This window comes from Neophocaena asiaeorientalis, unplaced genomic scaffold (assembly GCF_003031525.2).
Source record: "Neophocaena asiaeorientalis asiaeorientalis breed wild unplaced genomic scaffold, Neophocaena_asiaeorientalis_V1.1 scaffold409, whole genome shotgun sequence".
NCBI lineage: Eukaryota > Metazoa > Chordata > Mammalia > Artiodactyla > Phocoenidae > Neophocaena > Neophocaena asiaeorientalis.
The window spans coordinates 1,657,503-1,674,797 of record NW_020175208.1 but is presented as its reverse complement, the minus strand read 5'-3'; the positions used below and the strand labels follow the sequence as shown (position 1 = coordinate 1,674,797).

Below are 17,295 nucleotides of genomic sequence, written 5' to 3'. Positions count from 1 at the left end.
CAGGGGCCTTTGCACCTGCTGGCCCTTCTGCCTGGAATGCTCTTGCCATACATCTTCCCATGCCAGCTCCATCCTGTCATTTAGTTTTCAGCTCCAATATCCTCTTCTCAGACAGGCCTCTTTGGTCACCTTCTGGGCTCAACCCTTAACCCCCTTCCATCAAATTTGTCACATTATCCCGTTTTGTTCTCTTCATAACACCATCTGTAATCATCTTGCTAGTTCACGTGTTTGCCTCTTTAGTGTAGATCACTTGTGCATCTCTACAGAAATAGAGACCTTGGCTGTTTTGATCTCAACTGTATCTCCAGGGCCTAGAGTGGTACCTGGCACACAGTGGTGTTCGGTAAATATTTCCTGGGTGAATAAATAAATGAACAAACGGTCACCATCAGATACTTACCGAATTTATAAAGTCAAACAAGAACCAATCTTCTTACTACCCAATTAAAAACAGGCTTAGCTTTCATCTCTAGCTTTACAGCGTACACATGTAAATGATTCCCTGGAAGAAAAATAGCTCACTGTTGTGACCATACTCAGAAAGATTATTTATAGGGGAGGCAATGGGGTGCGATGATTAAGGGCCTAGGTTTGGGAATCAGACACAGGCGTTTTGACCCAGGCTCTGTTACTTACTAACTAGATGACCTTGAATGAGAAACCTTTCTGGGCCTCGGAGCCCACATCTGCAACATGGATTAATGATGATGCCTGTACTTTATGGTTTTTGTGAAAATTACAAGAGATAACGTTGTAGAGAGTTTAGGGTGGTGCCGGCTCTATAGATGGCAGTGGTTACGCTTTCCTCTCCTTCTTTGCTCCCGCTCACCTTTCTTCGTTCTCACTTTCTCCCTTTAATGCTACTGAATGTGAGCTGCTTGGCAAAGCCTCCAGGGAGAGGCTGGATCCACGTAGTACACACAGGATGTTGGATGTTACACAGTCATGTTTACTCAATAAAGCCAAGCCTGCACTAACCATCCCTGGCATTTCTGTACAATCCCCCGTCAAACACACACTCTAATGTTAACATGGGGTGAGCCGTTCTCTCTTCCCTAGAGTAGTGCTGGTATTTGCTAAGCGATGACAGCAACAGGGAAGGTGACCTTTTCCAAACCTCGGGTACACCAGCACACCAGGCCAGGTAGTTTTGCCCACTCCCCTGTCTGTAGGCCTAAGTGATGCTCAGGGTGGCTTGCCCAAAGCAACTCTTGTGTTAGAGAAAAACACCCTTTCATTTGTTCAAGGCTTCCTGTGCCTAGAGGTCCAGTAAGTGGTGAGTGAGCTCCTGCCGCATACACACGCTGTGCGGGAGTCTGATGGGCAGGAGGTGGCCCCTACCCTCTAAGAGCTTCCTGTGAGCTGGCAAATAAGTGGCCAGCTCCCAGGCAAGGCCAGGTGCCTGGAACTGGCAACGCGCTGAAGAAATAGAAGTTGAGTGCTGGGGGTGCCATCGGCAACAGCAGTTTGTTCTGAATGGGGAGCTTAGGAAGAAGTGGCATCTGAGATGAACGCTGAAGGACGATAGGGCTTCTACAAGTTGGGCAATGCATGAGAAAGCAGCTGAAGCTGCTGGGCGAAGGTGTGCCTCACCAGAGCGCCCGGGGACTCTGTCCCACGTGGCAACTGCAAGGATACATTGGAGGTCAGATAATGCAAATCCACGGGGGAATTTGCCAGTACGATGATGGGCTCTTTTTTTTCCCCCTTTTTTAAAGCCATACCCATCAGCTTGAGCACAGAGAAAATACGTGTCTGGCTTAATTATTCCCAATTCTCCTCCCCGCAGCGAGTGGACTGAGCTGTCTCTTCAGCATTCTACTCTCCTTACTGCTGGGAGATCCTTCTATTGCTTATCCCAGCAGTCTCCAAGGTTTGTTCCACGAAATGCTAGTCTCTTGAGATGGCCTAGAAAAAAGTCATCCATGATGAAATATGTTTGAGAATTGTGACCTACCAGACCCCTTCCTAATGCATCTGCGTTAGCAGAACAATGTCCTCCGAATCCGGAGGCTCCGAATGACAGATAACCTCTTTAGGTCTACCTCGACCTAAGCACCTTCCTGACATGACGTGACCACACAGACTTCCTTTTCCTTTAAATACCAATTAATTGTCCATGGAACTCCTGGGAACAGATGTTGGGAAATGCTTATCTAAAATGACTCTCTTGTCGCCCCGCAGTGGGACCCTAACCTTAGGTGAGTTCAGTGTTACTCACTGGTTCCCGGGGACCCTCTCCATGGGTGAATGGGTGCGGGGATTTCCAGTCAGAAGACTCCCAATGAACTCCACAAGGAGCTATTCCTCGAGAGGCCGGCAGCCTGCACGAGCGTTAAGTGGGCAAGTTCATGAGTACACAGCAACATGATCCTGGAGACCCTCATTTACCACACACGCTGCTAAATGCTCGTCTCCATGGGGAAGACAGAGGCAGGAAAGAGCTAGAAGTAGGCTCTGTAATGCCATCGCAGCCTTACTGGTGCTAGAGCTATACCCAACCACCCTTAGCTGACACACCTACCAGGTGAGAGTGTGGAGGCAGAGCCATGGCCCAGGTGCCACACAGCCTCGCTCTGGCATCACCATGGCAACCCCCCTCTCACATACACACAGTGGAGTAAGGAGATGGTAATGAAGACAGCTGCTGTATAATAAACATAAGCATAGACCGAGGCAGAGTCACTCGTGCAGGGAGATGAGCGATGGAAGAGGCATTTCAGAGGAGATGAGATGATGCATCGCAGGGAGAGGCAGGACCAGTCATGGAAACGAGCCAGTACCGGGACTTGGATGTTTGAGCATTGCCCATTTTTGGTAGCTCGCTGTCACGCTCCTCCATAGCTGGCTACCGCAGCACATAATTAACTGAATTTAGATGACTCGTATTTGGCTTCCGGTCCTTACTGAGACGTGAACCAGACTAAGAACAAGAGTGTGTGACATGTCAGCTCGGCTCTTCTGTGACTGTGCTCCAAGCCAGTGTCAGCTGTCCCTCCCCTGCCTCCCTCCCCACTCTCCACGTTTCAGCCACAGTGGACAACCCTCCACTTCCAGAGCCCGTTATCCTGCCTCTCACACATTCACACGCTCTTTGCACCCAGGATGCCCTTTTCTCTCTTTCTTATCTAATAAGGACCCACGAATCCTCCAAGTCCAACTCCATGGCAACTCTAAATCCGCGTCACAGTTGACTATGCCCTCCTTGAAATACTGTATTTTCTTCTGTAACTTCTACTCACCCTTCCGGTTGGAGCTTGGGCATCACCTTTCCCGGAACATCTTCCTTGATGCTCCAAGGTGACCATTATAGCTCACATTTCTCCCTCCAGATACTTGCTGATTTGTATGTCAGTGTTTGTTCATCTACCTGTCTCCCCTCCCCTCAGAGTAAGCTCGGCACAGATATCAGAACAAGCACTACCCACGGACCAGGCACAGAGAAAATGCTCAATAAATATCTTTACCCGAGTGGAGAGATAGAGGAAAGAAGGGACTTGCGGGAGGAGGAAGGGGGGTTACGGCAGGACTGATGGATGGAGGCTGGCGGAAGGTGGGCACAGACCTGAGAACTGAATGGCAAAACCCTGCTTGCTGGTGAAGAAGTCGGTGCTGAACTGCAGAACGACCACGCCGAAGGTGCTGTGCAGGTCCTTGGGCAGGGCCGGGCCACTGAGCTCCTTCAGCAGAACCCCACTCTCCACAGGCCCATCCCAGATGCGCAACACGTCGTGGAGCTCCTCCGTGTCAAAGACCAGGAAGTGGAGTCTGAACGGAGAGAAGAAGCAGGTGGTCACTCGGGGCTCAGCGCCTTCTTTCCAGGGGCTTCCGGTCAGGCAAAGTCATACACCTAAGAGAGACTTGCAGGAAGGAAGAGGATTAGAGAGAATTATCCTCTCCATTTCCATCCAGCCTGCTCCACCCATTGGAGGTCACTAGAAGATGGGAACGAGGGTGAGGGAGGGTAGATTCTGTGCATCCTGTTTATTATTGTGGAGCTTCCTGTTGCCACTGTAAAACCCCACCCATCTCCTCCACTCTACACGGCAGTCCCCAGGCCTCACTCCTGAGCCCCTATCCATATCACTCTAATTGGAAGGGGATGCTGAGAAGGCAGGATCTGGGGATAAAGGATAGAGGTAAAAAAACAAAGACTCAGTCAGAAGCCCAGCAAGTTATTTTGTGGATGTTGACAAACTGACTCTGAAGTTTATGTGGAGAGGGCAAAAGACCTAGAAGAGCCAGCACAACATTGAAGAAGAACACATTTGGAGAACTGACACTACCTAATGTCAAGACTTACTATAAAGCTACAGTCATCAAGATAGTGTGATATCAGTGAAATAACAGACAAATAAGTCAAAAGTCCAGAAATGGACTCATATTAATATAGTCAGTTGATCTTTAACAAAGGAGCAAAGATAGTCTTTTCAACAAATGGTGCCGAAACTACTGGACATCCACACGCAGAAATGAATCTAGACACAGACTTTATACCCTTCACAAAAATTAACTCGAAACAGATCGCAGACCTAAATGTAAACGTAAAACTATAAAACTCCTAGAAGATCACATAAGGGAAAACTCAGATGCCCTTGGGTACAGTGATCACTTATTAGATACAATACCAAAGGTACAATCCATGAAGAAAACAGGTGATGAGCTGGACTTCATTAAAATGAAACATTGCTGCTCTGCAAAAGGTAACAAGATAGCAAAATCTGAGGGTGCTCAAATTCCTCATACAGAATGGCCTGGCATCTGCAAAGAGCACCCTCGTGTATACTTTAAATAATTTTTAGATTACTTATAATACTTAATACAATGTTAATGCTATGTAAATAGTTGTAAATATAATGTAAATGCTATGTAAATAGTTGCCTGTGCATGGCCAATTCAAGTTTGCTTTTTGGAACTTTGTGGATTGTTTTCAAATATTTTCCATCTGAGGTAGGTTGAATCTGTGGATCCTGAACATGCAGATATGGAGAGCCAATTCTATACAAAGAATTCTTAAAACTCAACAGTAAGAAAACAAATAACATGATTAAAAAATGGGCTAGGGCTTCCCTGGTGGTGCAGTGGTCGAGAGTCCGCCTGCCGATGCAGGGGACGCGGGTTCGTGCCCCGGTCCGGGAAGATCCCACATGCCGCGGAGCGGCTGGGCCCGTGAGCCATGGCCGCTGAGCCTGCGCGGCCGGAGCCTGTGCTCCGCAACGGGAGAGGCCACAGCAGTGAGAGGCTGGCGTACCGCGAAAAACAAAATAAAACAAAAATGGGCTAAAGTTTACCAGATACCTCACTAAAGAAGATATACAAATGACACATAAGCATGTGAAAAGATGTCCCACATCGTATGTCATCGAGGAAATGCAAATGAAAAAAGCAATAAGATACCAGTGTACACTCATTAGAATGGCTAGAATTCAGAACAGCACCAAATGCGGATGACGATGTGGAGCAACAGGGACTCTCATCACTGCTGGCGGGAACGCAAAATGGACCAGCCACTTGCGAACACAGCTAGGCAGTTTCTTACAAAACTAAACACTCTCTTACCATACGATCCAGAAACTGTGCTCGTCGGTATTTACCCAAAGGAGCTGAAAACTGATTTCCACGCAAAACCCTGCACACAGATGTTTATAGCAGCTTTATTCATAATTGCCAAAACTTGGAAGCAACCAGGATGTCCTTCAGTAGGTGAATGGCTAAATAAACTGTGGTATATCCAGACAATGGAATATTATTCAGTGCTAAAAAGATATGAACTCTCAAGCCTTGAAAAGACATTGAGGAACCTTAAATCCATATTACTAAGTGATAGAAGCCATTCTGAAAAGGCTACATACTGTATGATTCCAAGTATGTAACATTCTGAAAAAGGCAAAACTATGGAAATAGTAAAAAGGTCGGTGATTGCCAGAGGCTAGGTCAGGGAGAGGGGATAAACTGGTAGAGCACAGAGGATTTTTAGGGGAGTGGAAATACTCTTATGATACTGTAATAATGGATACATGTCATTCCACATTTGTTCAAACCTATAGAATATGGGCACGAAGAGCAAACCCTAATATAAACGATGGCTTCTTGGTGGTAATGATGTGTCAGTGCATGCAGATTCATCAGGTCTAACAAATGTACCACTCTGATGGGAGATGCTGATAATGGGGGAAGCTGTGCAGGTGTGGGGCAAGGGGGTGAATGGGAAATCTCTGTACTTTCAGCTTTGCTGTGAACGTAAGCCTGCTCTAAAAATTTACGTCTTAAAAAAGGTATGTGTGTGGGAAATAAAGGTCAGGGGTTATGGCAGGATCTTCGGGAAGCTGGTCCAGCTGCAGTGGGGGCAAGGGTGAGCCTACACCTCCACTTCCCAGAGCAGAACTTGGATACCAGCCTGTCTCTCTCTCCTAATCAATTTTTAATTTCAGATTAATGTTAGGCTTACAGAAACGTTGCAAAGATAATACAGAGAATTCTTATAGACCCCTTACCACTTCTGCCACGGTCAATGCCTTCCATTTCCCTGGTACATTTGTCACAACTAAGAAACCAACATGGTACATTACTATGAACTCAACTCCCATTGATTTGGATTTCACCAGTGTTTCCACTGATGCCCCTTTTTCTGTTCCAGGATCCAATCCACTTATCACTATATCCTTTTAAAAATGTCTTTTAAAATTATAAAAATAAGATATGCTCAAGGCAGAAAAAGGCTAACAATATACAGATGTCCCGAATTTTTAAGAAGTCTCTCTCACACAAACCAATCTGTTCTCTAGAACTTTCCACTTGATATTAGGTTTGGTGCAAATACTTGCAGATTTTTTTCAATGTGCACACATACATTCCCCCCACCTCCGCCGTGGGACTATATTTTACATAGTTTTATGCAACTTTCCTCACTTAATACTCTATAATGCAGATATACATCTACTTCTTGTTTTTCCTGTAGAAACGTACATTGTTATATTTCACTATTTCACATATGACTGCAAGGAACATTCCCATCTTTCTGCAGTGTTTCACATTTACGTTAATATTTCAGTTGGCTTGTAGGAATACTTTGGTCGGGGGGACGGGTATACAAAATATTTAAAGTTGTTGATAAATCCTGCTCAGTTATTCTCTTAAGTGATTGTGTCAATTTACATTCTCCCTGAACAGTATTCATATGACTGTTGGCTTTAAACTTTACCTTACCAACGTCAGATATTACAATGTAAATATATTCTATATTAAAATACTTGCCCGTCTGCTAAACCGAAATGGAATCTCACTAGTGTTTTAAATTTAGATAATTCAGTAAGGTTGCGTATCTCTGCATATGTTTATTGGTCATTTGTATATCTTCACATCCTTTACCCAGCTTGAGCTATTTGTCTTTTTAAATTCTGTTCACACATTATAATTTTTATTTATTATCTTTATATATTTTTATTTCTCTTTTACAGATTTGTTGCTGACATTTTCTCCCAGCAGCTGGTATCTCTTTTTCCTTGAAATTTTGTTTATGGTGTCTTTTTTGGTATAGAAGTTACTCATTCCATGTAATCAGATGTTAATATTTTCCTTTAAGGATATTGGATGTCATGGTACGCTTGGGCAAACCCTCTTCTTCCCTATATGATTAAAAAGCAAAGCTTTAGGGCTTCCCTGGTGGCGCAGTGGTTGAGAGTCCGCCTGCCGATGCAGGGGACACGGGTTTGTGCCCCGGTCCGGGAAGATCCCACATGCCACGGAGTGGCTGGGCCCGTGAGCCATGGCCACTGAGCCTGCGTGTCCGGAGCCTGTGCTCCGCAATGGGAGAGGCCACAACAGTGAGAGGCCCATGTACCGCAAAAAAAAAAAAAAAAAAAATAAGCAAAACTTTAATATTTTCTCAGCAGTTGTGTAGTTTCATTTGTTGAGGTTTATTGGTTCACTATTTTTTCCAAATGGACCCTCAATTATCCCGCCACCTACCTAAAGTAGCCTCTTCCATGTTCTATCAAGATGCTCTGCTTCTTTCCTCCTTAGCATTTATTACAGTCTATACTTTTTTTATTTGTTTACTACTCCTCTCCCCAGCTAGAACATGACTTTCACGAGCATGGGGGCAGGTCCTCTTCACTCTGGTAGCCCCACGGCCTGGGCCATGCCTGACCCTTCTCATAGTGCTCACGAGTACCTGATTGAAGATGCCTGTGCCCGGATAATCCAGGCTGTCTCTCTCAACGGGTCTGAAACCTCGCCCATGGGTCTGAGTCTAGACTCTCCTCTGTTCCAGGGCTTCCTCCTTTGCCGTGACGGGATTCTAAACACTTGTGGTACCAGGAGCTCAGCTACTCGGCTGATTTCAGTTTTCAGTCTCACATTTTGATATTCTTACAGGGCAAGCTCCCCTTCGTATTTTCCCCCAAAATTTCTTAGCTAATTTCCCAAATTTATCCTTTCAAATTCCTCCAAATCCCGTGGATACTATGATTGAAATTGCACACTTATTTATTTATTTTAAATTTATTTATTTATTTATTTATGGCTGCGATGGGTCTTTGTTGCTTTGTGTGGGCTTTCTCTAGTTGCGGAGAGCGGGGGCTACTCTTTGTTGTGGTGAGCGGGCTTTTCACTGCAGTGGCTTCTTTTATAGCAGAGCACGGGCTCTAGGCGTGCGGGCTTCAGTAGTTGTAGTTTTCAGGCTCTAGAGCGCAGGCTCAGTAGTTGTGGCGCATAGGTTTAGTTGCTCCGCGGCATGTGGGATCTTCCCGGACCAGGGCTCGAACCCGTGTCCCCTACATTGGCAGGCGGATTCTTAACCACTGCACCACCAGGGAAGCCCTGCACACACTTACTGATTGATTCAGGCAAATTGATATCTTTGCGTTACTTATTTTCCCCAGCCAGGAACACTGTAGATGTGGTAACTTATTTAGGGGTTAGTTTAGGTACTCTGGTAAAGTTTTATGGTTTTCCTCTTAAATTCAATTTTTGGCTTTCAGCTCCACTGTGAGCGGGATTTAATTATTAGTTACATATTTATTGTTGGATATATATATATGTATATGTGTGTGTGCATGTATTTCTTATTTTCAGTCACTAGTTAAGTTCTAACAGGCTTCAAGTTAAGCTCTTGGATTTCCTAGGTAAACCCTTTTATAGATACAGGTGGAGCTTCCTCAGTACCAGAGCTGTGTGGGTTTCCTCAATGGTTGTATTCTCATCCCCCTGGCAGGCCTCTCCTCCAAGGACTTCTGACGAGTGAAAACAGGCTTCTCTTCAAGGCCTTTAGGAGGGAACAGACTGGGGCCCTACACTTGGTTGGAAGGGGAGAAGGAGCTCCGCAGGAAAAGCGGAGCAAACAAGCATCCTCCCTGCTGTGCTAAGCTGCCCCTGGCTTCTCTGCTTCCTCCATGGTCCGTGAGGCACTGGGAAATCGGCAGCCGCCTGTAGGCGCAGACCAAGCGGTAGCTGTGTGGTGCTGCCGGACGTGCTCTCAGGGAAGAGAGGTTCTCGTGGGCCAGGCTTGTCAGGGAAGGCAGGAGGAGACGAGGCTAGAAGTTTGGGCGGCGTGAAAGGGAGCGCGTTTTCTTTTTTTCTTTTCTTTTTTTTTTTTGCGGCACGCAGGCCTCTCACTGTTGTGGCCTCTCCCGTTGCGGAGCACAGGCTCCGGACGCGCAGGCTCAGTGGCCATGGCTCACAGGTCCAGCCGCTCTGCGGCATGCGGGATCCTCCTGGACCGGGGCACGAACCCGCGTCCCCTGCATCGGCAGGCGGACTCTCAACCACTGCGCCACCAGGGAAGCCCAGAGGGTGCTTTCTTTGGATGTACTAACACAAGACAAGACCCAGAGGCAGGGGAGAGGTTAAGGCACCTGGGAAGACAGGTGACACCCACACTGGAGTTCGGGTGGCATGAGTACGTCATGGGGACAGAGCTGGATTGAGAGAGGGACATCAGTATTAGCTAGCAGAGTTGGGGTTTTATCCTCTTCTGGTTAGAGACCGACTGAGGTCCCTGAGGGTGAATAATGGAATGGATGAGTGAGTGAACTCAAGAATGAACAAATGAAATCCCAGAAGGACCAGACCGATGGGAAGTGTGAAAAGAGAATATGTACACTAGGTAGAAATGAAAGAAAACATATTTATACAACCCCTGTGTACGAGGCAATTTCACCTTATCCCACTTAGTCCTCACAAGCATCTTTATTTTGTAGGTAGCACCATTCCCCTCTTTAAAAATGAGAACACTGAGGCTCAGAGAGGTTAAGTAACTTGCTCAAGGTCAAGGGCTGGTCAGAGAGCGACACAGAATTACATTATATAATGCCGGTCCAGGTCAGACTTTGGCGCTTCCTCTCCCTCCCCTGACAACGCTGCCTGCACCTCCAGAAGGAAGAGGCTGTGGCCGAGAGCCAGGCCTGCTCCAGAGAGGCCCCATCAGTAATCAATAGTTTACATGTCAATCATAACACAAGGTTAAAGGGCTGAGATTTAAGACCCTTAATTAAAAGTGCCAATTCACTGCATTCAGCTTAACTGATCTGTTAGTCAGACAAAGTCAAAGGCTTGGCATTGATGAGGTCAACAGAGGTGGGAGGCCAGAGGCCAGAGGCCAGAAGAGGGAGCCTGAGGTCCTGTGCATGCAGAAACCATGCAGCTTGGCAATGGAAAGGAGAGAAGCTGAAGTTCCGGACCTCTTACTGCCTTCGTTTATGTAAATGCCTTCTGTGTGCTAGGTGCTGGGAGATAATGGCGAAGATGACAGACAGGGTGTCATTTTCCAGCTGTTTCTGGAGACGGGCAATACTCCTGCACACACAACCCCATCAGAAGACTACCAGCTGTGGGCAAATGCGATGAAGGAAACGGTAGAGCGCTGAGATGGAGCCACCGGGTTAGACAGACTGGCCAGGAAGGCCTCTCCATGGAGGTGACATCTAAGGAAGAGGAGGGGCTTAGAGGGAGCCAGTCACCAGGGCAGGGCAAGAGGTGGGAGGACGTTTTCTGTGGATAAAGGGCAGCATGAGCAAAGGCCCCGAAAGGGAAGCAGCTTGGAGCATCAGAGCAACAGAAAGGCACTGAGGCTGTCCCTGGGCCAAGAGAGGTAGGCAGAGGCCAGGTCTCGTGGGGCCCGGTGTGTCGGGGAAAATTTTGGATTTTATTCTATGGGCTAAGGGACGTCACTGAAGGATTTTAAGCTGAGGCCTTACAAGATCCCATTTTCATTTGAAGATCACTCCTGCTGCCCGGATAAGAACAGCCTGGCAAGGGCAACGTCGGATGCAGGGAAATTAGCTAGGGGGCTACTACAGGTGCTAGTGACCTCTTTCATGATAAATCCTTGATGCTAGCCAGTGAAGCTTTGCCAATCTGACCACATGGATTAAGAGTCTTATTGAAGACGTTTTTCATCCCATAGAAATCAAAGTCTATAAAATGCTAATTAGAGGTTCTCATTGATAGGGATAATTCCGGGCCCAAGCAGACATTTGGTTTGCCTGCGCAGCTCCCCTGCAGGTGACCATCCGGTCTCCTTCTGGCTTTTGAAATACTGAAAATCATTTGAGGATCCTGCGCCCACCGTGCTGTGAGAAGGTGATCCTTCATCTTGACGCCTCACCCGTTTGCGCTCTTGTTTCTCTGGGCCACAGACACAACAATAGCCACGGAAGAGGGAGGGGGCCTGACGTGCATCTCACTCTGTGCTGAGAGCTGCCGAAACATGGAAGGCTGTGTCTTTGCCCTGGAGGCTGCTGCTGTTTATTGAAAGAGACACACACAACACAATAATACGTGCAGGAGGTGCTGAACGCGTGGGATAGATAAAGTGCTATCGAAATAACTGGACGAAGAAGAGAACTAATCATTTGTTGGAAATCTACGTGCCAAGTGCTTCATGTATATTGTCTAATACCCTCATAACAAGCCTGTAAGTTGGAGCCTATTTTTGCCATCTTGCTGATGTGGAAACTGAAGTCCCGGGGGTTAATTGGGGAGACTTGCTGAGGGTGAGGGGGGGGGCGTCAAACAGCTTGTCAGGGTCAGAGGGTGTATTCAAACCACGTCTGTCTGGGACCAAAGGCCTTTCTTTTACATCGTCATCTTCTTCTAATTGAGAGAGGCAAGGAAAACCTCAAGGAGGAGATGTCTTTGAAGCAGTTTTGGAGAAATAAAAGCGAAGCACAAGGAAAGTGAGAGAGGAAGGTGACTGCAAGAGAGAGAGCAGGGGCTTCCCTGGTGGCGCCGTGGTTGAGAATCTGCCTGCTAATGCAGGGGACACGGGTTCGAGCCCTGGTCTGGGAAGATCCCACATGCCGCGGAGCGGCTAGGCCCGTGAGCCACAACTACTGAGCCTGCGCGTCTGGAGCCTGTGCTCCGCAACAGGAGAGGCCGCCATAGTGAGAGGTCCGCACACCATGATGAAGAGTGGCCCCCGCTCGCCACAACTAGAGAAAGCCCTTGCACAGAAACGAAGATGCAACACAGCAAAAATAAGTTAATTAATTAATAAACTCCTACCCCCAACATCTTCTTAAAAAAAAAAAAAAAGAGAGAGAGAGAACAGCATTACAGAGGCACACAGAGTGTGCACCCAAACTCCCCCTCACCTTTTCAATCCACCTTTCCCACGAGGGCCAGCTGACCTTTCTGAACCACGTATCTGACCAGTCATTCCCTTTTCCCTACAGAATAAAGTCAGGCTTCCTAGGGGATGCTCCAAGCCCTCCATGAATAGCCCCAACTGCCTCCTCCTCTTCTTCTCACTCTTTACCCATTTTCTTCTTTTAATCTGGCTTCAGTGACTTCCTTCTGCCTGGATGTTTCCAACCCCTACACGTGCCCTCACACCACCTGTAGTGGCTTGAATGGTCTCCCCCCAAGAGATATGTTCAAGTCCTAACACTCGGTCCCTGTGAATGTAACCTTACTTGGAAATAGGGTCTTTGTAGATGTCATCAAGTTAAGATGAGGTCATACTGGAGTAGGGTGGGTCCTGAGTCCAATGACTGATGTCTTTCTAAGAGAAAGGAAAGGGAGATTTGGATACAGAGGCACCGTGGAGACGCAGGGAAGGGGACCATGTGAAGATGGAGGCAGAGACTGGAGTGATGCATCCACAAGCCAAGGAAGGCCAAGGAGTGCTGGCAACTCCCAGAAGCTGGGAAATGAAACTGATTCTTCCCTAGAGCCTTCAGAGGCAGTGTGACCCTACTCGCTCCTCGATTTTGGACTTCTAGGCTCTAGAAGTGTGAGAAAATAAATTTTTGTTACGTCATTCGGTTGTTACAGCAGCCCTAGTAAACTCATACACCACCTGAATACCATGTCCCAGTAGATCCCCAGCTCCAGTTGGTAAGCTTTTCCACGGGCTTTTCCATGCCCTCCCCATGGCCCCAATCTCGTGAGATGCTCCTCTGTGTATCAGAGTCATCCACTGAATAACCTGTCTCACTGAGTTCCTTAACTGTTGTGTTTGTGTCTCCTTTGTGTTTGTATCTTTGGTACCCAGCACCAGGCCTGACCCACACTAAGCTCCCGGTTTGGCTGAGTTGATGAGTAAGTGAATGGCTCATCAGCTTTCGGGGACGCCCATAGTTCAGTCCGTGCTGTGTGTGCCACTTGGTGACGGGCAACTTAAATCCTATGTGCTAAGGAAGATACTTCCTATTTCACTGGAGGTTCTGACATCTCTCTTTACTGCCCACATCCCGCCCCTTGAATCTATGTCTTTGGCATCCTATCGCCACCATAGAGATAGGACCTAGCTGCACAGACCCTGGGCCAGAGATGGCTGCCTAGTTTAAAGCCAGAAGACAGGGGGATGCTGCAGCCATGGTCTCACACTCTCCAAATACAGCTCTACAAGTCTTCGGACCAATTTTCACACATCCGATCAATGAATAGTAGGCAGTGGGTGCAGATATATCACACCAGGAACTGGTGATATAGACAAGAACATGGCTTGTTTCTGCCCCTAGCTGTGGTGTGAAAAGTACTATGGTACAGATACGCACAGAGAAGGTCCCAGCTCAGGCCAAGGGGTGAGGCAAGGTCCCCGGAGGAGGGAACAACTAAGCTGAATCTTAAGAGATGAACAGGATTTTCCAGATGAAGGGGGTGGCGAGGAGTGTGAGAAGGAAGGGGAATGCCGGGCAGAGAAAAGAGGTTGCGCAAAGACACGGATGGGATGGAGAGATGGGCACCCCCAGGACAGTACAGGTTCTTCAGGAGGACGAGAGCATGGGTGCAGGTGGGTGAGACCTAAAGCCATGCGTTTGGACAAGCCCACCCAATGAGTATCAGTGCGGGCAGCACACAGAGAAGGGTGTCCTGGAGATCCATGGCATTAAGGATGAGCAGGGGAAGGAGACTAAGAATGAGGAGTGGAGGAGGTAGAAGGTAAACCAGAAAAAGGTACAGCCCAAGGAGTCAAGAGAGGAGAGGGGCTTCCCTGGTGGTGCAGTGGTTAAGATTCTGCCTGCCAATGCAGGGGAGATGGGTTCGAGCCCTGGTCCTGGAAGATCCCACATGCCGCAGATCGGCTTAGCCCGTGCGCCACAACCACTGAGCCTGCATGCCACAACTACTGAAGCCCACGTGCCTAGAGCCCATGCTCCACAACAAGAGAAGCTACCGCAATGAGAAGCCCATGCACTGCAACGAAGAGTAGCCCCCCGCTTGCCGCAACTAGAGAGAAAGCCCTCATGCAGCAACAAAGACCCAACGCAGCCATAAATAAATAAGAGAGAGAAGAGAGACTCAGCAGGGCAATGATGTCCAACTGTGGAAGAAGGCAAGGCAGGCATGGCTTCTTCAGTCCTTTCCACAGTGCTGGGTCAGGGCTGGGGGCAGAGAAGGGGGAGCCCCGTTTCCAAAAAGGAGGGGCCTTGAGTTGGTCTCAGTGTCCTAAATCTGCCTGGGGTACAGCCTGGGCTTTCACTACTGACAAGTATGCCAGCTCAGCTAATGAGCCCCGCTGGTCTCTGGTCCTCTTTCCCATTCCCCTGGGGGCTGCCGGGAACCTCTGCTTGTTCTCTCTGGAGCTGGGTCTTCATGTCAGATTGGCTGCCACTCCCTTTAACTGCAGGGCACCCCGACCAGGGGGCCATCCCTGTTCCGGGATCTCTGTACACCTTTTCATCATGGTGTTTCCACAGAGTCCCACCTTCCACCACAATGTCCCAACAGCAGCTTCCCAGGTGAGGGAGCCCTCACCTGGCCCTCACTCCCTTACCTCTGCCCACCAGCCCACCACTAAGAGTCCCCCCAGGCTTTGTGGGTAAGGTTTATGACACTCAGCTTCAACCACAGGAAGAGATTTACTGCCAGAACTTTCATCTAAAAACCTAGGAGAGCATCAAATTGTCACTGTAGGGGGCTGCACCCCTTAAGTGCTGTCCATAGACAAACTCGAGTCTGGGATTATGGTTTTCAGCTCTCAGTCTGAAGGAAACTTTAACACATTGGGCATTTCTCGGGTGCTGCCCACTTCCACACTTAGAAGTGGTTCATCTGTATCTGTCACACATTAGAAAAATGCAAAAACTAGAAAGGAAAAAAATCACAGCATCTTTATATGTTGATTTCACTTGCCTTCTGACTGGGCCCTGGAACATGAAAAGGCTTTGGGTGCTTCGAAGCAACTGTCACCACTGCGTGAACACATGGATATTGCACCGGGAAGAGTGTTAACAGCGGATCTTTACATCAGGGGAAGATGGCATGTGAACGAACAGCTGCTGTAGCAGGGGGAGGGGTCAGAAATCACTCCTGTCCCCAAGTGAGAACGCAGCTTAAATTATCCTCAGTGACTTTGGAAATGACAATAAGAAAATAATACTTGCTTCACAAAATGCCCCCCTCTGAGCCACGGTGCAGCAAACCAACAATTAAACCATGATTATAATAGCAGACAATAATAATTAAAGCATTGTGCCATCCAAAGAGCAAAAACTGAGAAGACAGACCAAAGCTCAAAGCAAGCATTGGTGTCTAGAGCAAAAATAGAGGTTGTCCTTTCCTGGTGCCAGCTGGTATTGGGAAGGCAGAAAGATTCTTCTTGTGTTATTTTCCTAAGTGAAAGAATAAACCTGGGCTTCAGTCACTGAAGAAGCTACAGTGACTGGTGTTCTGGGAGGCTGGGCAGTGTACAGATGCAGCACGGAAGCTACTGCCCTGTGTTTCACTCTTCCTTGCTGAGTAACCTTGCACCACTTGTTTTCTCATTATCATCGCCCTGTAAATGAAGGCTCTGTGACTGCCTATTGTTCACCAGAACCTGCCCTGCAGGTGTCAGGGACTCTGTGAGGGGCAGAGGTGTCTTTATCCTTTTTGGAAGAAATGTTTTCCATGAAATGAAGCTCTGCCTCCCGAAGAGGCTATTTAACAAAATGGCTACGAGGTCAAAGACTTGGGTTCAAATACTCATCCTTGATAATTGAGTGACCTGAAAGAGCCTCAGTTTATTCCTCTGTAGAATGGCAGTAACATCATCTATCCAGCAGTGTTGCCAAGAGGATTATTGTAAATGCAATCACATATAAAGTACCTAGCACTGAGCCTGATACATATCAAATCAGAAGATGGCAAAATCACCTACAACAAATTACAGTTTAGTTCTATTTTTTTACAGTAAGTCCCCTACATATGCACCTTCAAGTTGTGAACTTTCAAAGATGTGAATGTGCATTTGCGTGTCCAGTCACGTTAGTTCACGTGTCTAGTGTACATCGTCACGTGCGTGCATCCTCTACAAGTGGTTGTGCTTTACTGTACAGCACTGTAGAGAGTACAGTACCATCTCCCACCTCCTCTCCCTCCTCCGGTCAGTAACTCTTGCCCGTTCACTCGATGCCAGCCCCTGTACGCCAGCTGTTGGACTGGACCACTGTACTTTTCAAGGTAAGATTAAAAATGTTTTCTTTATTTTTTGTGTTTGTTTTTTATGTATTATTTGTGTGAAAAGTATTATAAACCTACTACAGTACAGTACTCTAGAGCCGATTGTGTTAGTTGGGTACCTAGGCTAACTTTGCTGGACTTACGAACAATGGGACTTACGAATGCGCTCTGAGAACAGAACTTGTTTATATGTAGAAGACTTAACTGTATTTGCTTTACTCCGTTAAGAGAGATACGTTAAAGTCTCCTATGGCTGTCAATTTCTTCTTGTTTTTCTGACAGATTTTGCTTTAAGTTTTCTTGTTAGGTTATTTGGTGCATAAAGATTCATGACTGTTGACACACTTGTGGACTAAGCATTTTATCACGTGAAATAATTCCCTCTGTCTATGTATCTATATATTT

General features: G+C 47.3%; 1 protein-coding gene across 1 annotated transcript in view; it reads right to left on the bottom strand.

Annotated features, from left to right (window-relative positions):
- The window catches only part of CSMD2 (CUB and Sushi multiple domains 2), a 641,557-nt gene that overhangs the window by 156,562 nt on the left and 467,700 nt on the right, over positions 1–17,295 (bottom strand). The window contains exon 28 of the mRNA XM_024765304.1: positions 3,569–3,771. Coding sequence (XP_024621072.1) covers positions 3,569–3,771 — 203 coding nt within the window. The remainder of the gene's footprint in view (positions 1–3,568; positions 3,772–17,295) is intronic.